Source organism: Macrobrachium nipponense, chromosome 23 (genome assembly GCF_015104395.2).
Source record: "Macrobrachium nipponense isolate FS-2020 chromosome 23, ASM1510439v2, whole genome shotgun sequence".
NCBI classification, from domain to species: Eukaryota; Metazoa; Arthropoda; class Malacostraca; order Decapoda; family Palaemonidae; genus Macrobrachium; species Macrobrachium nipponense.
In genome coordinates, this window is record NC_061090.1 from 52,268,703 (window position 1) to 52,292,702 (window position 24,000).

At 36.4% G+C, this 24,000-nt stretch overlaps 1 protein-coding gene and 1 long non-coding RNA gene across 3 annotated transcripts in view; one reads left to right on the plus strand and one right to left on the minus strand.

The window, feature by feature from the left end:
- Positions 1–19,578, plus strand: part of LOC135200616 (retinoid-inducible serine carboxypeptidase-like) — a 67,153-nt gene extending 47,575 nt beyond the window's left edge. Inside the window, exons 2-10 of the mRNA XM_064229233.1 lie at positions 7,690–7,919; positions 8,992–9,132; positions 11,151–11,240; positions 12,348–12,458; positions 13,035–13,359; positions 13,481–13,654; positions 13,970–14,047; positions 16,798–16,955; positions 17,574–19,578. Of these exons, the coding sequence (XP_064085303.1) occupies positions 7,690–7,919; positions 8,992–9,132; positions 11,151–11,240; positions 12,348–12,458; positions 13,035–13,359; positions 13,481–13,654; positions 13,970–14,047; positions 16,798–16,955; positions 17,574–17,636 (1,370 nt within the window). The 3' untranslated portion in view covers positions 17,637–19,578. The remainder of the gene's footprint in view (positions 1–7,689; positions 7,920–8,991; positions 9,133–11,150; positions 11,241–12,347; positions 12,459–13,034; positions 13,360–13,480; positions 13,655–13,969; positions 14,048–16,797; positions 16,956–17,573) is intronic.
- The window catches only part of LOC135200627 (uncharacterized), a 57,971-nt gene that overhangs the window by 31,721 nt on the left and 2,250 nt on the right, over positions 1–24,000 (minus strand). Inside the window, exons 2-3 of one of the 2 annotated variants that reach the window (XR_010311345.1) lie at positions 21,386–21,516; positions 14,018–14,249 (exon numbers count right to left, since the gene is read on the minus strand). This is a non-coding gene — a long non-coding RNA (uncharacterized LOC135200627). Of the gene's footprint in view, positions 1–14,017; positions 14,250–21,385; positions 21,517–24,000 lie in introns of those variants that run through there. The other variant, XR_010311344.1, reaches the window with a different exon arrangement.

A 24,000-nucleotide genomic window follows, 5' to 3' on the forward strand; every position in this document is an offset into this window, starting at 1 on the left:
ACAGATTTTGTGCATATATTACTTGTTTGTGTACACATTCTCATGGATTTTATCCTAAAATTCCTGTATCTTTAACTCAACGCAAAACACCTTTTTCAGACCTTTATAGGCTTTCCTGCCGTCCCAACAAGAGCAACGACAAAAAAGTAGTTTGTAGGCTTAATTAACTACCCGAGTAAGCAAAGATAGAAGAGGATGTCTATATTATGCAGGGAGGTTGTTTCCACTTCCGTTGATAAATGGTATTTCGCCACTGCAGTCTTAGAATGACCGTTTTCTTGCGAGACAAATGAAAACGATAAAGTACACGAAAACAGAACTCACTGACGTTAAATTGTGATGCAGAGTTGAAATAACAGGCAAGAGTCATGTGCCATGTCCAGTTCATATGTTCGAATTCTCACTGTAAAGTGCGTTTTCTGATTAGAATGCACACCCATCCGTTCTTAGGCATAATTACTTCCTTCAAGAGAAAGTTGTTTTCTTCATAAGGGACAGTTTCCGGTTTCCAATTTCACTTGAAGGTTTTGTTGTATTCAGTACCTTTCACATGAGGTCACTCTTCTTTGTGTGTTTTTTTTTTTTCCTTTTTTTCAGTCGAAGTTCATTGCTCTTTGGAGGTTTTTCAAGTCAAGGCAACTGCTGGGTGTTTTTTTTTTTTTTTTTTTTTTTTGTAAGTCAAGCGCTCTGTATAGTTTTTTTTTTTTTAAGTCGAAGTACTCTGTGTAGTTTTTTTTTTTTTTTTTTTGTAAGTCAAGTGCTCTGTGTAGTTTTTTTGTAAGTCGAAGTGCTCTGTGTAGTTTTATTTAATTTTTTTTTGTAAGTCAAGTGCTCTGTGTAGTTTTTTAGTAAGTCGAAGTGCTCTGTGTAGTTTTATTTGATTTTTTTTTTTGTAAGTCAAGTGCTCTGTGTAGTTTTTTTTTTAAGGCAAGTGCTCTGTGTATTTTTTAAAAAGTTAAGTGCTCGGTGCAGTTTTTTTTAAAGTTAAGTGTTCTGTGTAGTTTTTTTTTCATGTAAGTCAAGTGCTGTGTAGTTTTTTTTTAATTCAAGTGCTGTGTAGTTTTTTAAATTCAAGTGCTGTGTATGTTTTTTTTTATTGTAAGTCAAGTGCTCTGTGTAGTTTTTTTAAGTCAAGTGCTCTGTGTAGTTTTTTTTTAAAGCAAGTTGCTCTGTGTAGTTTTTTTTATTTATTTTTTTTTTTGTAAGTCAAAAGCTCCGTGGAATTTTTCTTTTTTTTAAAGTCAAGTACTATGTGGATTTTTTTTTGATCAAAGTAATTGCTCGGTGGAGTTTTTTTCTAGTCCAATGCTATGTGGAGTTTTTTTCTAGTCCAATGCTATGTGGAGTTTTTCCGTCAAGGTAACTGCTCGGTGGAGTTTTTTTTTTTTTTTTTGTAAGTCAAATACTCTTTGGAGGTTTTTTTTAGTCAAATGTTCTGTGGAGTTTTTTCAGTCAAGGTGACTGCTTGGTGGGTTTTTTCTTGTATGTCAAATACTGTGTGTGTGTTTCTTTTATAAGCCAAATGCTCTGTGGAGTTTTTTCAGTCAAGGTAACTGTTCGATGAAGTTTTTTTTTTTTATGTCAAATACTCCGTGAATTTTTGTTGTTGTTGTTGTATATAGAAAAATGCCCTGTGGAGTTTTTTCAGTCAAGGTAATTGCTCGGTGGTGTGTGTTTTTTTGTAAGTCAAAAGCTTTCTGGAGTTTTTTCAGTCAAAGTTACTTCTCTGTGGAGTTTTTTCAGTCGAGTTAATTTCTCCACTGATTTTTTTTTCAGTGACGGTAATTTCTCAGTGGAGTTTGTTTTTAGCCAGGTTAATTAATTACCCTGTTTTTTATAGCTAAGTTAATTACCCCCTGGAGTTTTATTTTCAGCTAGGTTAATTCCTCTGTGGATTTTTTTCCAATCAATTTAATTTCTCCGAGAAGTTTTTTTTTTCAGTGTGATTGCTCTGTGGAGTATATTATTCACATTAATTCCTCTGTGGACAGTTAATTGTTTTTGTGGAGGTTTTTCCGTCAAATTAATTGCTATATGTGATTTTCCGATCAAGTTCATTGCTCTATAGAGTTTTTCTAATAAATCTACTTGCTCTCTGGACCTTTTTTCACCTTTTTCCAATCACGTTAGTTGCTCTTTGGACCTTTTTCCACCTTTTTCCAATCACATTAGTGCTCTGTAGTTTTTTTTCAATTTGATTGCTCTTTGGACCTTTTTTTCACCTTTTTCCAATCACGTTAGTTGCTCTGTAGTTTTTTTTTTTTCTCAATTTAATTGCTCTTTGGACCTTTTGTCACCGTTTTCCAATAACGTTAGTTGCTCTATAGTTTTTTCTCAATTTAACTGCTCTCTTGAACTTTTTCCACCTTTTTCCAATCACGTTAGTTGCTCTGTAGTTTTTTTCTCTCTCAATATAATTGCTCTTTAGACCTTTTTTTCACCCAAGTTAATTGCTTTGCGGATTTCTTTCCCAATGAAATTCATTTATGACTTTCCTCTTCCCCTCTGCTTATCTAAGAGGGGATGGGTTTGATAACAAGCGTGGGGCAGGACAGGCTGGCGCCTGTGTGGACTGCCCGGGCACTTGGGCATTTCCGGTTCACTTTATTTTTGGCACTGTTCCCTGGAACGGATTGATTTTGTTTTTATGTAGGCACGTGTGCCTAAGGGTATGCTTAGTTTTTAGGTAGGCACGTTTGCCAATTCAATTCAAATTAACACAGACATATTCATATAAGTATCAGCAGCAAAATAGTTACAGGAAATTAGCGAAGTGGAAGTGAACTCAAAATAGAGAGCGAAACACGACAGTGCATAATCATCATCTAAAAATATAAAAATAAGTAAAATTTTAAATATAAACGCTTTGCTTTTTCATGGACTCTGATGCAAAAAAATTTAAAAAACTTTATAGATACATCATATATATATATATATATATATAATTATATATATATATATATATAATATATCTATATATGTGTGTGTGTGTGTGTGTGTGTGTGTGTGTGTGTGTATTATATATATATCAGCAAAAGACAAAAGTGAATAGTAATCCTCTAAAAATATAAAGAATGTAAAAGTTTTAAATATACGAACAATGCTTTTTCATGAACTTTTATGCAAAAAAAAAAAATGAATTATAATTAAAAACTCAATAACCCCAACAGATATAATGTAACGAACTGACCACACACACACACATAAATACATACATTATATATATATATATATATATATATATATATATATATATAGATTTATTCACAGATATTTAAACTATCGCTGCAACATATCTCTTGAAAATTTCCACTGGGGTAGTTAAGAGGATCTCCATGGGCATCATTATCATCATCAGCCTATCAGGGCACCAGTGCAAGCGGCCTTTCCACCAGGCCGGCCTATCTGGGACCCGTTTGGGCATGGCCGTGCCCCCCGTTTCATTATGTTGCAGCCGCCCCAGGGGCGTTAGTGTTTCGGGTGGGTGGGGGGAGGAGATGGGGTCTTCTGTTGGCGCGTAAATGGGGTTTATCAAGTGCCGGTCATTAGGTCCGATAGGTAATTTACTAAGACAATGTCTTAGTAAAGACGAAAGCACTTGGATTTCTGACAATCACTTTCCTGTGGTATTCGCTTAATTAATGAAGTCACGTGCATCTACTGTGATTTTTTAAGTATATATATATATATATATATATATATATATATATATATATATATATATATATATATATATATATATATATATAAGAAGTCGTGCTAGCACAAGGCCAGCAGCTAAATCTAACACTAATCTAATAAAACAACGATAATGCGAAATGCGTACAACGCATTTACAAATATATATATATATATAAAAATGAGACACCAAGGCCGCGCACGGACACTGGCCATCATCCCCCCGTGGGAGGACCCCAAAGTGCGCCCGACCGACACAAAACAAACACGCCCACCCTCAAAGGCCAGTCTAAAAGACGTCGCCGATGACGTCACACGCGCCGGTTTTATGAATGAAAGGCTCGTCGTAGTACTAAGTAGTAACCGTAGAAGTGCTTTCGGCGCGTCGATCATTCATGGCCCGTAGGGGGGATTAGCACCGTCAGTGCACCTCGTGCGATGCGCTGTGGGCATTACTTAAGGTTCTCTGCAGCGTGGCTTCGGCCCCTAGCTGCAACCTCCTTCATTTCTTTTACTGTACCTTCATTCGTATTCTCTTTCTTCCACCTTACTTTCCACCCAACGGGATTACTACTTTTATTGGATTCGGACCATGAATGATCGGCCTCTACGGTTACCGCTTCATAGTACTACAAGCCTCTTCATTCATAAAACCAGAGCGTGTGACGTCATCGGCGGCGTCCCTTAGGCTTACTCTGAGGGGCGTGTTTGTTTGTGTCGGCCGAAGGCACGCAGGCACTCTGGTCCCCCCTCCCCACAGGGGCGACAAGTGTCCGAGTGTAGCCTTGGTGTCTCATTTTTTATTTCCTTAGTAAATAAATAATAAATACAGATTGCCGCTGGTATTTCACTTTACTCTTTTGTTTTACTGCTAATAATGAAATGCGTGAACGTATTATTTCAGGCTTTATTAATATGCAGAACGAATACATAAAAACCGTTAATTGTTAAAACTATATAAAACTATATATATATATATATTATATATATATATATATATATATATATATAGATAGGGTGTCCATAAATTCCCAGTGCTATTACAAGCAATAAATACTTGTAATGGTACTGGGACCTTATGGACACCCTGTATAATTCTTGAATGTTGTATTTAACTTTAATATTACTGAAGTATAAAAACAATATTCACAATAATGTTGTAATAAATCATATTTCATCTGCTTTTTCATGGAATCGATGAAATCTAGTTGCATAAGGCCTCCATCATCTTAATCCTTTCACGCCATTCAGTTCCTCGATCATTTCAGATCGTTATAGCTGCCCTGCTTCTACGCAAAGCGGGGGAGGGGGACTGTTAGCGAACGCTTTGCAAACTGTTGACGAAACTTTGGCAAAGCATTTCGGAAACCGATTTTGCAAGCGGCTGAGAACCAGCTTCTAACTGAGCACTTACTCGGGGAGTAAGCCTAAGCCTACAATCTACTTTGATTTTGTTGTTGTTGTTGTTATTGGGGGTGTAAGAAAGCTCTATGGAAGAGTCTTTAAAATTAAGTGTTTCACATTTCCTGCACGGCTTTTTGCTTACTTGGAAAGTAAGCCTAGGTTGTTGTTGTTGTTTTTGGGGGGGTAGGAAAGGTCTATGGAAGAACCTAAAAAGATCTGAAAAATGCGATTCGCGTTGAGTTAAAGATACATGAATTTAATGATAGGATATTATGTCTGATTTATTTATCGGAACGAAAATGTAAAAAATAATAATGTGCATGTCAAACAGTACAGAAAAATGATTCCTAATAAAATATAACGTATTCATTTAAATTTTTGTTGTTGAAACAACACTGTTTGGGAGCAGATTTCACTAAAAGCACGTGCCTAAGTAAACTGGACGCCGGATCACCTCTTTTCCTCTTTCGCGGGAGGGTTTGGAGAACTGTCATTAACATGACTGTTTTTTTATGCTTCTTCAGCAACTGTGTGGATATTGCCGATGTCATTTTTTTTTTTTTTTCGTGCTATCTCGTGTATCCAGGTAGCGTGTAAGTTATTGTCTCTACTACTCTGTAGTATATTCTATGTGTATGGCTTTGAGCACAAATAAAATCTATTATTATTATTTAATATTTAATTAATTCGAAGCGGCAATTCACAAGGAGGAAATTCCCGAACCGATAACCGGAGCTTGGCGCGCCCGTTCGTCTCGGGTTAAGTCACGTGGAGAGTGCAGTGGAATTAACTTTTAAGATGGAAGGCAGGTTTCGTCAGCCTCTCTCTCTCTCTCTCTCTCTCTCTCTCTCTCTCTCTCTATATATATATATATATATATATATATATATATATATATATATATATATATATATATATATATACTATATATAATGTATATATCTCCTCTAATCAACAGTCAAACGATGGTGAGTCTCTCTCTCTCTCGTACAAAAATCTGAACTAACCATGAGAAAACCAGAGGTTTGCAATTCTGCAGTGTTGCGCAAATGACTAACGGTTCTGCAGCGTACTGTTGAAACGGAATGTATTTGCGAGTAATTACCATAATACTGGCTATGCAACGTACCGTTGAAACGGAATGCATTCGAGTCTAATTACCATAATATTGCACATGGTCAACACTGCAACAAAACTCTACGGGTTTTAGACGTCACATTTCATATACCCCCACCCCTCCAACAATTCATGGCCCCCATACCCAAGTGATGTGGCATTTTCGTACGAAAGGACATTGCAGATATTGCAATGCTAACTTGGCAGCGGCCTTCCCTTGACAAATGAATGAAAAGGTTGAGCTGAGAGTGGAATAAATTATCCTTGGCATGATTTTGTCCAAGGAACAAGTGAATGAATAATTGATCTGAATTTCTGAATGGATGGTGCTTCAAGGAGGGCCGTGTTTATGGTATTATGAATATTCGGTAGATAGTATCTTCTCGGTAGTTTCGACAGTGAAGTAAAGGATATTTTTTTGTGGTAAACTGGGCTGTTAGTATACATCCTGTATGTAATATATATATATATATATATATATATATATATATATATATATATATATATATATATATTCTGCATTCCATAGATGACTATGGCTTTACAAGACCGACCTAATGTGAATTTTCAGTTGACGCGAGATAAAACATCACTTGGTGCGTGTGTGTGTGTGTGTATATTATAATATATATATATATATATATATATATATATATAATATATATATATATATATATATATATATATATATACATACAGGATGTATACTAACAGCCCAGTTTGCAAAAAAATATCCTTTACTTCACTGTCGAAACTACCGAGAAGATACTATCTACCTATAATATATATATATATATATATATATATATATATATATATATATATATATATATATATAATATAATATATAGTTTTTGTTTACACTTAGGAACTGAAGGTATAGAGAATGTTTTTACCATTTTAATACTAGTTTTCGTTATCGGTATTATCAGCCAAAGTGACATGACAGTATAAGTTATTACAGAGAGAGAGAGAGAGAGAGAGAGACGATGATGAGAGACGAGAGAGAGAAGAAGAAGAGAGGAGAGAGAGAGAGGATATCGCGCAGTTATCAGTTCATTTGCATGAAGCAGTTGAATGTATTTATATCAGGTCAGTGGTCGGGGTGCGTTTTATTTGCCCAGCGATGATAAAATATATAAAACAGAATACTATATAATTTATGCCGGAGGCCGAGCGCTGGTACCTACGAGGACAGTCAGTAAGAGGGTTTGACAGGTGTAACAGATGCACAATGAGTCAACTGTTACGAGAAGCTGGACATTAAGATGGAAGAAAGTGAATATGAAAGGTGGTACGGTAAAAGGAATGAAGGGGGTGTTGCAGCCTGGGGCCTACAGTAGGGACGCTATAAAGAACCTTAACTAATGCCTACAGTGCATCACGCGAGGTGGACTCGCAGCACTACCTCCCCACGGGAGGCGATTATAGCGTAAATCCATTCGGCGAAACATTAATCTCGTCTTATATAATGTCTGTCGTCTGTTCCAGCGGCGCCTCGACGTATCAAAACGGGCAAAGAGACCTGGAGTTACGTTACCGTGAGAGATGGCGCCTACATGTTTTTCTGGCTGTACTACACGACGGCGGACGTCGATTACAAGACCCGTCCCTTGGTCCTCTGGCTGCAGGGCGGACCGGGGGCGTCCTCGACGGGCATCGGGAACTTCCTCGAGATAGGTCCTCAGGATGAGGCCATGCAGAATAGGACTAATGCGTGGGTAAGTTCCTCCTCTTTTTCTTCAATTTTTCATTCATACTGAATCTTGTTTGTTTGTTTGCATGGTGTTTTTACGTTGCATGGAACCATTTTCAGCAAGGGGACCAACGGCTTTATATTCGTGACTTCCGAACCACGTCGAGAAGTGAACTTCTATCACCAGAAATACGCATCTCTGACCCCTCAGTGGAATGTCAAACTGAATCTGTGCGCGAGTTAGTTTATTTAGCGCGTGTGTTACCACATTTACATAATTTGATAAGGGTTCAGCTCGTTTAAAAATTGGCATACAACGTAATCCTGTTTACAGAATCATGCGATTTGGTAAAATTACTTGTTTCCAACCGTCCGTACAGACGCTTAATTGGTCGATGTTTAATTTTGAATGATTGTAGTGTGCCGTTTCAAAGCGTGATGCTTCCTGCTGGCGTATTTAGAAAAAAAATTAAGAGTTGGTATCCCGAAATATTAATATTTACACCTTAATTCTTGGTTCTGTTCTCGTCCAATATCAATTGTTAGTTCTTTGTACATCATGACATCATCAAACAGTAACTTTCTGTCATTTCAAGGATAATGCAGAACTTAAAACCGTCATCTATGAGTCGAAATTTTTCTATCCTCACAATTTGTTTTCCACGCGTTCATCTTTGGCCGGAAGTATGTTATTGGGTTCAAATTTTGTGCCGTATATATTATGTACGCGAAATTTGACCCAATACCACACTTCCGGCACCGATGCCCAACGCTACACTGACGCCTGTTTAAAACAGCTAAAGAAAAAAAATCAACAGTCGATTGATGACGGAATTCAGGTCTTGAGGACCGAGTGCCGGAACAACCCATCAGGATTATTCAGCGCCTAACGAAAATGAATATAAATTATTATGATTCATTATGAATGAGTGAGGATATAGTGATTAAATCCCTCCTTTTTCCTTTCTGTTGTCATCAAACGCCGTCAGGATTATTCAACGCCCTAACGAAATTGAAATTTATAAATTACTATGATTCATTATGAACGAGTGAGTGATATAGTGATTAAATCCTTCCCTTTTTGTTTTCATCTGAAGACGGAGCAGGTGAACGTGCTCTTCGTGGACAACCCCGTCGGCACCGGGTTCAGTTACGTGAACAACACGGCCCTCCTGGCCCGGAACAATTCGGCCATCGCCGATGACCTGGTGTCCTTCATGAAGGGTTTCCTCAAGAAGGTGAGTCCCTAAAGGTTTCCTAGAGTGCTCCTTTCATTGGTTATAATTATTATTATATTTTTTGGGGGGAGGGGACTCTCTATCACGAGAGTATATACATTGTTGTAAGAGGTCCACAATAATAATGTTAAAAGTTCGTGTATAATTTATAAATTATACACGAACTTTTAACATTTTTATGATCGTGGACCCCTTAGAACATTATTATTATTATTATTATATATTAACTATGCCTTCGCTTGTAATTATTATTATTTGGAAAAAACTCTCTAACGACCGGTGTCAACAATCTCCAACGACTCTTGTTTGTTTTTTAAATTCACCTCAGTACATGGTGTATCTAATTGTTCATTTGGACTGAAGATGAACTCAGCGAAGGGTTCGAAAACTTTTTGTAACGAGTTTTAAAAATTATACACGGACTCGCAACATTTGTTATTATTATTACTATTGATCTAAATTTGCTAAAGATTGCTATTAATGCTGTTAAACGGGGTTGGCATATATGCATTTTTTCTCATTATATACGCACCCGCCTGTATGGATAAAATAGAATAGAATATAAAATTTAGGCCAAATTATAGAACAACTAACGCGGAAAGCCTTAAGGAATCAATCTCTCTCTCTCTCTATTCTTGAACTTGATCATTGTTTATAGAGGTTCCCTTTCCCCAAGTACGTCACACACCGCAGGTGATCACAAGACTACTGCCCACCTGTTCAACCTTGAAAGCGTCATGGGGTCTTTCTTGTCATATCTGCGTCATTGAGAGGGCCAGGTGTAGGCGAAACTAATGGTGTGAGGATACAACGATGAGAAACTGGCAAGAGGAAATGATGGATTGTTTGATTATGAAATTTAGGTCGAATTTTACAGTCAAGAATGAGGAGGACTGTGAATCCAATAATGTGGTAATATGAAATGTCAAGTAATTTACTTGTAGACTTTGCGTTGCACACTGATAAAATAAATATATGGGGGCATGTACGTAGTGCTTCATATAGGTGTATATTCTTATTTTATTTTAAATCAAAAGCCTTTATTTATTCTGTTTTGGCGCGACAAAGGAATAACCTAGCACAAAACTTTATTATTGATGAAAATGCAGATTGGACAGCCAAAGAAATGTGATAAAAGATCCTTTTAAAATGAAGGATCTTATTTTTTGTCTCGTGTATCATTATACCAGTCTAAGAGGTGAATGGGATGCAAGAAATAATAACTGAAATTGGGAATTTTTAGGCCCCACGAGTTACTTTCTGATGAAAAGCCTTTCATTTTCTTTCAGATTTCAGTTTTTTTTCTTACACAGCTCAATTTCCTTTGAAGAAGCTCAAACATCCAGTTTTTTGTTAAACCTCATTCAGCTGTATTTCAAACCTTCCCTTCGGTTTCAGTTTCTGGTTTAATCTGATTTCGTGTTCTGCCGGGATGCATAGTTTCTAATGAAATCTGCCTTAAACTTCTCTTTGGTATCAAGAGTTCAATTCCTGATAAAAATTGCCTTTTTTCAGGTCACAGACATAACAAAATGCCTTTATATTCAGGTCACAGACCCTAAAAACTCCCTTTTCCAGATCCCAGACCTTAAAAACTGCCTTTTTTTCAGATCACAGACCCTAAAACTGCTTTTTTTCGGATCAGACCCTAAAACTGCCTTCCCTCATCTCACAGACCCTAAAAACTGCCTTTTTTCAGATCACAGACCCTAAAAACTGCCTTTTTTCAGATCCCAGACCCTAAAAACTGCCTTTTTTCAGATCCCAGACCCTAAAAACTGCCTTTTTTCAGATTACAGACCCTAAAACTGCCTTTTTTCAGATCACAGACCCTAAAAACTGCCTTTTTTCAGATCACAGACTCTAAAAACTACCCTATTTTCAGATCACAGACCCTAAAAACTGCCTTATTTTATATCACAGACCGTAAAAATCTGCCCTTTTTCAGATCGCAGACCATAAAAACTGCCTTTTTTTTTATTCACTTCCTAATTAAAACCTCAATTCGACTTTTTCAGGTTCCAGAATTCGAAACTGTTCCCCTCTATATATTTGCCGAGTCTTATGGAGGGAAAATGGCCGTTCAGTTTGCACAGAGTCTGAAGAAGGTAAGAAAATGTTGCTTTTTGTTTTGCATCGAAAGAGAGTAATGGTAAGAAATGCTACTGAATAGCAGATTAATTTTCATGTTTCTGTGACATACTTGAGGATACAGTACCACCATTTCATTCTGGCTCTTCCTTTAGGACCATCAAAACGAGAGCATTGATTCAACCTGCAGTCAGAGATTATCTTATAAATTGTGCCTGAAGTAAAATGAAAAAAAAATTACACTAATTATGCTTCATTAGAATTCATCATTACTGCATCAGCATCTCTTTTGGTATGGTGGCAGGTTCAGCACTGTTGACTACACAGTATTTTCACCATTTAATTTTTGGATGCTCACAATCCAAGTTTATGATCCATTTGTTACAACTACATAAACCTTATAATGAGAGCAAGAGCTGGCATGTGTATCTCAGCTGTTATGATCAATAAAAAAAAAAGACTTTAAGATAATTATAAATGCAAGATGGATCACTTGTGCAGTGGGAATAAATTATGGTAAATACAAGATGTCATATATACTCTCATCTTTGGTAAATACAGGGCTTATTAAAGGATGCAAAATTATAACTATTCAACAGATGATAAATGCAAAATTTGCAGTAAACACAGATCTTGCCTCGACTTGCTGTACTTTTAATGATAAATATATCTTTCAAATGTGTTTCCTTTGAAGTTCTTACTTTAAAATACTAATTAATAAAAATTGATTTCCAACTGAATGAGTGTGTCTTTCAAATAAATGCATTGCATGTGAACCTTCTACAGTAATTTAAAATATTGATAAAAATTAATGGCATTAGCTTATTTCTTTAAAAGCCTTTTATGTTGTCTATTTTGAATATTAATTATTTTGCTTAATATTCTATGCTGTCCTGTAAAGTTGTGAATTTTTTAAACTGCCCCTTGCACTGAAAAGTTTGCCCACAACACAGACCACCACTGGGCATTGGCTGAAAGTTTCATGGGTCATGGCTGAGTCTCATACAGCAATATATGCTGTACAGAAAACGTGATTGGGCCAAAGAAACTTCGCCACATTTTTACTAGTTTTAATAGAGTTGCTCTTGTTTAATACCTACTTTATTGTATTTTGTATCAAACAGGCAGTCGAGGCCAAAAAGATTACATGTCAGTTGGCTGGAGTGGCTCTTGGGGACTCTTGGATTTCACCTGTTGATGCAGTCAATTCATGGGGACCTTTCCTGTATGCCACGGTGAGTGCCTTGAAAGAATTTGAAAGATTATGAAAGTTTTGTGGACATTGTCTTTATGAGCGTGGCCTATGGTATTTTTTATTTCTTTCTAAAACTCTCACCAAAAAGGTGAGATGCCCTTCATTTCACTCAGAATGACCTAATTATTAGATATTGTAACCAAGTAATAGTGATTGGTTTCATCAAAGAATAAAGAGTGACTTGGGGATTGCATAGACTAGATCTTTGTGGTCCCAAATTGTTTTTATGATTTTGGTATATAATTTTTGTATGATGGACCACATCTTCAAACATAACTTACAATGATGATAGTATCTGATGCTATACTTTGACAACAAAAGCATATTACAAATATTTAAGGCCAGCTCTCAACATGGTAAGAGGAAAAAGATCCATGGGGTGACAATGGAAGCATATTACAAATATTTAAGACAGCTCTCAACATGGTAAGAAGAACAAGATCCATGAGGGATTTGTATAGCTGGCTTTCATCATTTTTGCTTGTTTTATTTTTAATCTTAAGCATAAATATGCCATTTTGGTGTATAATATTTAATACTTGATTTCTCTTTCCAGTCTTTGGTTGACTCGATTGGTCTGTCAGCCATTGCAGCCAAATCCAAAGCTGTGTCTGATGCTGTCAAAGCAGGAAAGATGGAAAATGCAACTATGTTGTGGTCAGAAACTGAGGAGTTGGTAGAGAAGTTGACCAATGGCGTAAACTTCTACAATATTCTAAATCCACCTGAAGATTCTTCCTCCTCAAGCCACGAAGTCAGCCAACTGCAGACTAGCACAGCAGAAGAACATCCCAATCACATTTTGGGTGCATTTGGGCCTTTTCCAACAACCCCAGAGCCTATACCAACCCCTCATCATAAATTTTCATCTCCTCACATAGGTCAGTAATTTGATTAAACTATAGTACCATTTTAAGAGTCAATATTTTCAATTTCATTTTTTTATGACAAAAGGCAATATCTCTACTTATGCTTTTATTGATGTTTGCTTTCATTTTACAGAACACCTTTATGAACGCCACGTGGGCAGTGTGTCTGCTAATCTTGACAAGCTGATGAATGGTCCAGTTAAGGATAAACTAAAGATTATTCCCAAGAATGTAACATGGGGTGGCCAGAGTGCAAGCGTTTTCGATGCTTTGTCAGCTGACTTTATGGCTACTGCTGTGCCAAATGGTAAGTTCCTTCTTACGGTTGGCATGTGAAATCACTTACGTTTGAAATTTTAGGACAAGCTTTTCTTACCTTTTCACTTATTTCTTTTATTTACTAAAGACAATGGAACATATTTTTTACTTGCCTGTAAATGAGCATCAACAGAAATTCTTGGATATAATATATAGTGCCTTGAATTAATTCCCATGTGACTGTCAGTATTCATGTGATGAGAATGTACTTGTTTTATTTCCTTGAAATGTTAATAAAAAACATTGTTCATCCACACAGCAATGTATCTGCTGCAACAACTAATAAGAACTTTAATTATTCCAGTTGAATCTCTTCTCAACAACACAGCAGTAAAGATTGTGGTTTATAATGGTCAGCTTGATCTTATTGTTGACACACCAGGTAAGTGCACAGGATAACATGTGGTATCGCTTTTCATTTCTGTATTGAAATATATAATATAGTGTGGATGTTCTTAATGTATTGTACATGGTACATGTAGCTGATTTTGAGTAATGAAGCATTGTCCTCATTATTGTTATCTACCAGTCATTGGATGATATCAGCTCATTAATGTGAACATCTGTAGCAGGCTCTTCCTAATCTGTTGGAGGAGTTTGGTAATTTAGTTAAACTATTTAATGATAATGATGAATGATGAGGATGATGATGATAACAATAATAATAATAGAACAGAGTAACGGCATAGCAAACCAATGCATGGACAGTACATGACAGACTAAAGAACTGGCCAGCAATGGACCATGGCAATGGCTACAGAGGGGATAACTTAAGAAGGAAAAGAAAGAGTGCTAACTGCAGCACAAGATCATGCTCTAAGAACCAGATATGTCCAAAGAACAAGAGATGGAAATAACATCTCACCCATATGCAAGTGCAACATGAAAGATGAAACCATAAACCACAATGGAATTGAGTGTCCAGCACTTGCACACAACCAGTTCAAAAATAAAAGGGGCATAAACCACAACTGGCTTGCTGGACACATGGTAATTGGAGGAACACCAACCTGAGGGAGTAATAAGATAAAACAATCAGGCCAAGAGCCTCTGGGACTATGGTATCAAAACAGACAGGGTGATACGTGCCAATAGACCAGACTTGTTGCTGATTGACAAAATTACGAAGAATTTTGTCAATCAGCAACATACATTGACGTTGCAGTACCATGGGACACCAGAGTAGCTGAGAAAGAGAAACTGATACATATGAAGACCTTAAAATCAAGTAAGAAGGATATGGGATACGCCAGTGGAAAATGTACCCATAATCATAGGAACACTAGGCACGACCCCAAGATCCCTGAAAAGGAACCTGGAAGAACTAGATGCTGAAGTAGCTCCAAGACCCATGCAAAGAGTGTGCTCTTAGAAACAGCGTATAAGTATAGTGAGAAAAGTGATGGACTCCTAGGGAGGCAGGATGCAACCTGGAACCCACACTTTAAATACCATCCAGTCAAATAGGATAATATAATACTACTACTTCATTGAAAAAATGGCAGTGTGTATGCACCTGAATATTCGCTGCCCCCTTCTCAATTTGGCATATGTTTCTTTGTTTTACAGGTAAATCATAAAGCAGCTGGCCAAACTTCATTTAATACAGGTTTACAAAGAATGCTGTCAATTTTTTATTGGATAATAAGGACTGAGCTCTCCTATTGACTGAGTTTGGCTGAGTGGCAGAGTTGCTGATTGGTAGGCACCAAGGGATTCTGCTGATTGGACTTGCCACTGGAGGAGGTGGGGTGACTGTTGCATGATTTCTGAGGCACACCTCTTTGTTCTCCTAATGGTGGTTTGAAGAAAGAGGATTTCCTGAGTATGTTGAACATGTATTACTACCAAAGAATTGTGAGGGCCTCCTTGTAGCTGAGGTGGCAGTGGTCTGTCTCACTGCCAAGGACAGCAGCATTTCTCAGTCACCTGGTGTTGGTGGCGCTGCTGCATTTCTTCATACAGTTGGTATACAGAATATACATGTAGGTGAAGGGGTGGTAGACCAACACTGCATGAGGAAGCATGGCAGTGACCTACAATGCCCATTAATCAAAAGAAACACTACAATCCTTGATGGGGACACAGACTGCCATAGCCTTTACATTCATCATTTCCCAGGCCATTCTCCTTCCAACCACTGTCAAAGAACAATGAGGCACACCTCAGATAACACAACAGCCACCTCGCATCCTTGAAAGGTGAGCCCACTGAGCAGAACCTCCCGGTGCCACAGCTAGACTTGCAGCTAATAAGAGAGCTCCCCTGCCATGACATCCAATAAAAATTGACACCCTTCTTTTTAAACCCATTTTTGGGTATAAATATGCCCTGTATGTACCCGTGGTGCCATTTTCCTTTTGTACTGTAAGATAATATGGACTATCAAAACGTAGGGTAATTGATGAACTTGGGTCAACTGCTTTAAGATTTACTTGCTGAAAAGAAGAAACATACTGCCAATCTTTTTAATGAAATGTCTCAAAGTCAGTCTTCTTCCAAAACATAATAACAATAATACTACAATAGTAATGAGTCTTGCCAACCCTTAAGGTTGTAAAACTTTACCAATTGTAAGCTTGACTGAGTGTTTAATATATTTTGGAATACTACACTGTATAACACTGTATATGCCATGTGAGGCGTTCTGTAGACAGCACCAAAAAATTACCTTAAAATATGTAGTATTCTTTACGTCCTGTGCTGCACTGTGTTCTGTCTTCACCTTTATTCCATTCAACTGTGGTCCCTTCCTGTCTCAATGTCCTACTTCCATGACTTTCTTTAGCGATAGTTTTCAAGCCTTGCACCAGCCCAGTAAGAGCAGAAATGTGACTTAGGAATTTGGTTCAACTACTTTTCAATTTTAGTTTGTATTACTGCCTTATCAGGTAATGTGATTGAAATAGCATTACATACTGCCTTATCTGGGAATGTGATTGAAAATTATGTATGATCGATTTAGATTAAGCTGGCCTCAGGCCAGAATGAGTCTTTATCCAGTAGTGGCCCACGAGTATGGTAGGGTGTCAAGGACATAAAATAACTTGTGTGGATCTTTGGACTGTGCCGAACCAACCAAAAGAAAATATAGCTTAGATTTTTCTTAACAAGGACACTTTTTTTTTCCAGGTGTCGAAAAATGGGTTGAAAACCTCAAGTGGGCTGGAACTCCACAATGGCTAGAGTCCCCAAGGAAGCCAATAGAAGCTCCAGATGGTAGAACGGCAGCCTTCACAAAGTCATACAAGAACTTCAGCTTTTACTGGATCATGGATGCTGGACACATGGTAATTTTCATTCATGCATGTTTATTTTTCTATTCTATATGAAGAAATTTGTTACTGTGGTTGCTCAAATTATATTTTTTTTTATTACCAATGAATAAATTTGTAGAGGTTTATTGCTGTTGTGATTGATTAGCCTGTACTAATCTGCATTTTAAAGAAACTGAGCAGTCACTCACTATATCTAAATAGCTCCATGCAATCTATTTTATGATTTTAATGAGATGTAAAGGATAATTAAATTAATGGGTTCAGTTTACTAAAAAAGTTTGAACAATGGTTCCAACTACAAACATACGTATTGCAGCACAGGAACATCAATTATTGCAGTAGTACATACGTATACTTCCATTCACTTTACATATATTAATTTTTATGAGGTGTCTCAGCCTTTACCCAGTCTGCACTTGGCTTGCTTGTTAATTGCCAAGCCTACTTTTATTTCAACAGTGTATACTGTATTATTATAAAAAAAAAAAAACTGAAACCTGATCTAAATATTTTAATTATATGGAATTTCATTAGTCTCTTGAACTGAAACTTGCCTAAAATGTTATGTTTGTAAACTCACTAAATTTACTACGTGTTTCTATTTATACAAAGTGCATTTCACTTTTTCAGGTCCCAGCCGACAGCAGTGAAATAGCCTTGAAGATGATGAAAGAAATAGTTGGTGTGAAGTAGTTGGTGTGAAGGAGCATTAAGTGCAGACTCCATTATGAATGACATGGTGCAGTCGGGGTAGATTAATCACTTTCATTTTTAGTATAGTTTGATATGTGGGACCTTTTTATTTATATATACTACAGAATGCTGTTTTCTTGTGAGCTGTTCATTTCCTTGAGTGGACCAGGTTCATTTCTCCAGAATATTTTTTTGTCCTTTATTTACCTTGAACTGTTTTGTTCTTTGTGGTAAGCACAAATTAAAGTTTTCAAAGTGATGACAGATTTGTACAGTATTCTTGCCAAATATCTCGGATGATAAACAGGTCCTCTCTAGATAGGTTTAGAATTTCTGAGATATATATTTAGTTAAAGTATACATAAAGCATTTAGACTTGTGTAAGAGATCTATAGAGATGATCATTTGTCTCTTTTACTACAAGTGGGCAGATGATTGAAATCATACTTCACTATGATGAGGCAAAAAGCTGTTTGAATGCTGCATTTGTTGCTGAATGTTCAAGGGAGGAATAAAAAGGTCACAGCTTTACACAATAATAGCTATTGATTTTTAACTGTACTATTTCTATTCTAAATAACTATGACTCAGCAAGGGAGACAAGGTATCAAAGAATACCACTGCGGCCATTAGGCACCGTACTGTTATTAGATGCTTGCAGCAGCTAGTGTTTGCTGCTGCTGTTTGCAGTAAAACTAGTCCTTTTTTTATCATTTCACTTCATTTTGGCATATAACTCATAATCTGCTATTAACATGTCATTTGCGTTTTGCTAAGGTATGTCACCATACAATATCTAATGTTTTGGAAACCACTGTTGACTCCTAGCAGACTGCAGTTATTACAGAATCTTCATAAGAAAACTGGTGTTGGAAGGGTTGGCTGGCACATCACAAAATTGGGTTCCTCCTATGATTGCTGTCATTGAAGTATAATTAGTTACTTATGCAAAACTGCTTTTTAAAATACTTATGTTATTATTTTAACTAGATATGGAGAGCAGCAAGAGTAGCCACAAAGCTGTTCATCTCCAGTCAATTAAAGTTACAGGGTAAATGGTATATGAAGATATACCCGAGACTATTGGCTTTAAATTCTTGTGATATGCTGTCGAAAGGTGTAGGCCGTTGACGTTATCATTTTGTTTCTTGTACGATACATTTTGCGTTACTGATGGTTTAAGTCCTAGGAAGTAGCTTAGTAATGGTTAGAATGAGCAATTTGTAGATTTAGCTCATCATTATCATTTTATTACCATGCTGCCCTCTACAAAGCATCTAATAATAGTATTTATGACTGTGATTATGCAGGATTCATATAAAGTTACCAGATTCCTTGAAAGTATGCTGAAAAGCTGATTAGTTTAGATTTAAAATGAATTAATGACATATGCAGTGTGTACATGATATCAGTTGTCCTACCAATACTTATAGGAATTAACATCCTTGAGATACGAGAAGATGACCAGGCATGAAATGAGGTGTGAAGGGCATTCTGAAGTTGTTCTAGCACAAAGTGTAACTGAAAATTGAAGTTCATAGACTTAGGCTGTTTCTAAAGTGCTTTAGCAAATGATAATTTTTATCATGAAGGGATTGTCAGATACTGTGATGGCTTTTATGCATAGTTCTTAATTCAGTTTGGGAGTTTTAAACTGACATGACCTTTAGATACAGTGCTTTCAGGTTGTGTGGTAGGTATTTGTAATTGGAGGAACCTAGTATTAAACTGGGTCACTTGTTTTACATGTTAGATACATTACTGTAGTACTAAGGTATTTTGTCATTCATGGTTGAATGCAATTCACCGGTAAGCAAGACTTGCCATTTCTTTTAAGAGGAAATCTATGACTAAATGTAAATGACCTTGCAGAAAGATTTATTAGTAAGAAGATGCTGTCATATTTTTGGAAGGAAGATTATAAAGAATGATTATACTGTAATGACCACGTATCATTTTCCTTTTTGAAATGAACATTTCTTTGAATGATGTTTTTTTTTTTTCCCTTACAATGGAAAGCAGTAAGGGAATTTTGAGTTGTTGTTGTTATATTGGATCAATTTTAACATAAGACTACTGAGCATTCTGGTTTTGACCGAGTAAACATTTCTTAATTTTCACAGGACTGTCCCAAAGGTTTGTTCTTAAAAAACAGGACTAGCTAATCTAGTGGTTCCTAAAGTTTTAATCAACGCACCCCCTCTAAGAGTTGGTCCTTCCCTCCAAGCCTCCCTTGCATCTAAGAGTAACATCCCTCCCAGATTTAGAGTAAACTGAAATAAGAGAGAAAAAAGGGATTTTGACGTAGGAAAAATCTATTTCTGGGCGAGGAAGCCGTGTCGCCCAGTGAAATATGTCTGCTTTAGCACTTATTTCTAGTAAAATATTGCATAATACCAGAGAACTGCTAAATTGGACATGTCAGAAGCCTCTGACTCGCTCACCTATATAAAAGGTGTCGGTATAAAACTGGGGCGAGTGTTAGATAGGGAGAGAGGTACATAATTACAAAACAAGGTAAGCCCAACGACTATAAGAAACTAGCAGGCAATACTTTTGCATTTTTTTACAAACTTCCAAATATTAGTTCCTCACTCTTGTTAAGAGAATAACAAATGTAATTAGAGAATTTTTAATTTTTCCCTAGGGCACGCTCCTCCCCTGGAAATTGCTGACGGCCCCAGTCTAAGAAACACTGAGCTAAACTTGGAAATGAAGATTCTGACAAAATTTCCTCTCAAAATATGATTCCAAAAGTTGAAACGTTGAAAACTGGCTAATTACATAGAACATGTTTGCTTTCTCTGCACTTTTGGATTGGGTATTTGATATCCATAAGTGACAACATGGGGGTGATCAATTAAAAAGTGGGCTATATACATTTTACTTTCATATGGCATTTTCTTTGAAATGAGGAATATGACAATCCAACACTCGGTTAAATTCTTTCAGTTTCTTATTTTCAGATTCAACATTCCAGAAAAAATGCCTTTTAGTATTAAATTATGGATATAAAAAAAAAAAGGGGGGGGGGGCTGTAAAATGTTACTGGTTACTGAATGATACAGTGGTCGCCCCGTATTTGCGTGGGATGTGTACTAGAAGCCCCCTGCAAATAGTTAAAATATGCGAATAGTTGGAACCCCTACAAAAACGCTGAAAACAGGCCTATTTTCATGGGTAAAACTCAAGAAAAACCCACTATAAATGTTTATACCTGTTTTTTTTTAATAGTTTTACCACAAAAAGTGCATTTTATGATAAAATTGCTAAAAAAAAAATTTTCTGTATATTTCTCATAGAAAAATACCGCAAATAGGCGAATTTCCGTGAACCTGGAGAACACGAATACGAGGGGACCACTGTTCTCAAGAACTTAAGTTTTGTGAGTAGTATCATAATGGTTAAAAGTTATAATAGCTACTGTACTATTCTGCTAATGAGAGCCTTTGGTGTCTAATTGTCTTCATCTGATTCATTTGTTTTTTTTTTTATAAAAAGAGCAACAGAGGCAAGTCATAATGATTTGAAATCAACTGTAAAGAATACAAAATTTAACCTGTGTACAAATATTATTCAAATGTAAAAAAACTCTGATTCATATTGTTAGCCTAATTGTGATAATGGAAAGTCAATAAAGTGACAATTTCTAAATTTTAAATGCTACGTAAATTGTGGCAAATCAACTATAACAGAATTCTGAACTACTGGTATATTGTAGAAGACTTTTGTAACCAATTCAGACCTACTTGGAACACTGGGAAATGCTTTAATCCTGAGTATAAGTTTAAATCTGAAGATTAGGTTGTTAAATCTTGGAAACGTATCAACTCGGCTTGGAGAGCTGGCAAATAACACATAGCACACCAATGCAGCATACCTGAAATGATCAAAAGGAAAATTAAAACTAATGCACAAAGAATAGTATTACTGATTCGTAGGCAAGTTTTGTTAATCTGTGAAGTATAACTTTTTTAATTGCCATAACTCTAGACTCAGGATTCACCTAATATTTAATTGCTGCTGGATTCGTGAACCTTTAATCTACATAAGTGATCCTAATTAATCCATACATAAATAACTATTGGTATGTTTGATCTAGTTATTGTGGATGTTGCTATGGCTGCATTCTCATTACCAATCGACAATCCAAAATTATTCTCAAAATTATAAGTTTCATATAATTTGTGAAATGATTGCCTAATCTGTCATATGGGTGGACTTTTAGGAAATGGTTCTAATATATTATATGGGTGGGTTTCTGTTAAAAGGTTTTTAAGAACCAGTGACAAATCCAGATTCACTGAAAATGACAGTTTCTGTGGTGTTATTTGTAAACACTGATGTGATATTAAGAACTGACTAGTTTTAGTGCAACATACTACAATAAAAAAGGCTGCACTTTGGCACTTGGCCTCATCATTTGAGGTGAGGTAGCACAGACCTTTCTACCTTACAGTATATTCTATCGTGAAAAGTGTGTAATTTAATCAGAAAGCAAAGAGAAAGACCAGAAGACTGCTGGATACAGAGAAAGAACAGTAGCTGTCAGGGGCGTCATTTCAGATTTTTGTTGGGGGGGGAGAGGTTGTTTTCTGAAGTCACATGAGCAAGGTATTAAAGTAAAAATTATACACTCCCACAACTGTTTGTTTATCTCATCATCACTGGTAGCTATTATAGTAAACAGACTAAGATCAAGAAATGCAATATTTACGAGAAATTTCATTAAGTATTTATGATTGCACATTTAAAAAGGAAACATGCTGTTCCTTCTTGGGACTTGGGGGTGAGGGGGCCAAGTTGAGGGTGGGGGTGGCTAAGTTGAGGCTTGGGGGGCCACTTGCCCCACCCCCCCGCCAAATGATGCCCCTGGTAGTTGTCAGTGGTACATCTACCATAGTTTTTTGGAGTGTTCAGAGGTTATGCATATTTTTGTAGATCAGCAGAAAATATGGTAGTACATATATAATACTTGAACTTTGTGTATGGTAATGAAAGTTATATGAAAGTTTTATACTGTACAATGCTTTTAATATGCATTGTGGGTCCAATAGTTAACAAACTTTCATTGGAAGTGGTATATTTTCTTTGTTGGATCGTCATTACTTCATCTTTACTATAGCTTACAGAGGAATTTTAGCATGGAAAATTTGCCAATAAAATTTACCAGATGCCTGTCTTTCTACATAGTTATTCACATTGTCTTCATCCAAGTTACAATATGTCATGAGTATTAATGAACCAAAGGCCTATTCAGATTAGGCTGGGTTGCATCTTGGTAATGATATTATAGGTTAGGTTATATTGGGTTATCTGGGAGATGAGGGCCCCCCCCTTAAGGGGAGCAAAGGATACAAAGTTTTTCTGCTTAGGGAGGACCCAGCACCCTAAGTTAGATTAGGTTAGTTTGCATCATTTAATTGCTCTTGCCCATTCTTACGTTTTAATTTTAGGGGGATTGTGACAGACTAGGCTAAGAAAAAATAAACACCTTTGTTTCTGGCTGCTCACCTCATGATTCATGCATTTATTACGATTCAAGTTAGCGCCATGCACTCAATTTTGGTTTTCCTGAGGTAAAATGCTAATTTCCCACTAATGTAATAACCAGGGAGCAAGGAAAAAACAATAAAGGAGTGTGTTTTCCCCAATAACAATGGTAACAATACATTAGATAATCAGTCAGATAAATATATAACTGATATCTTTGGAAAGAAATTTCCACAAATTTGATGAGAAACCTAATTTTTGAGTATTAATCCAAGCTTGCTTTGAGCAAGCACCCTGCAGGTTAAGCCATAGGTAATAAATAGGCTATTCTACGAGCTTCAATCGTAGGCTAATTGACAAATGGAATTAATATAATTAATGTTAATTTGAATATACTAGCTAATTAACTTGTTGAAGTTCCTGCATTCATACAGACTTCATATGCGTATTAGTTTCACTTATCATAACTTACTATGAGATTCAGGGCCTCTGTAACACGGTTTTTTTCGCAATAACTTTTTATCTATGCATTTCATAAATATAACGTTTATTCAGAATACATATTATATCAACACATAAATTTTGAGTGTATTCTGCACTACGTAGGTTGAATAAATTTGGTACTTATAATGTAAAAGTGACCTTTTTTGAAGACGGGCCAACTTACTCAGAGAAAAGGTTTCGAACGCACTCGTGACGTAACTTATGACATCATTTCTTCCCTCTTTCTCGATGGATGATTGGCTATACGTAACGAAGGCTAAACCTCTGGCAACAATGACATACAAATTTAAATACAAGCAAAGCAGTACACCTTTATGAACTCTGGAACCTCTCCACTGATAATTGTCATAATGAACAAACCAACAAA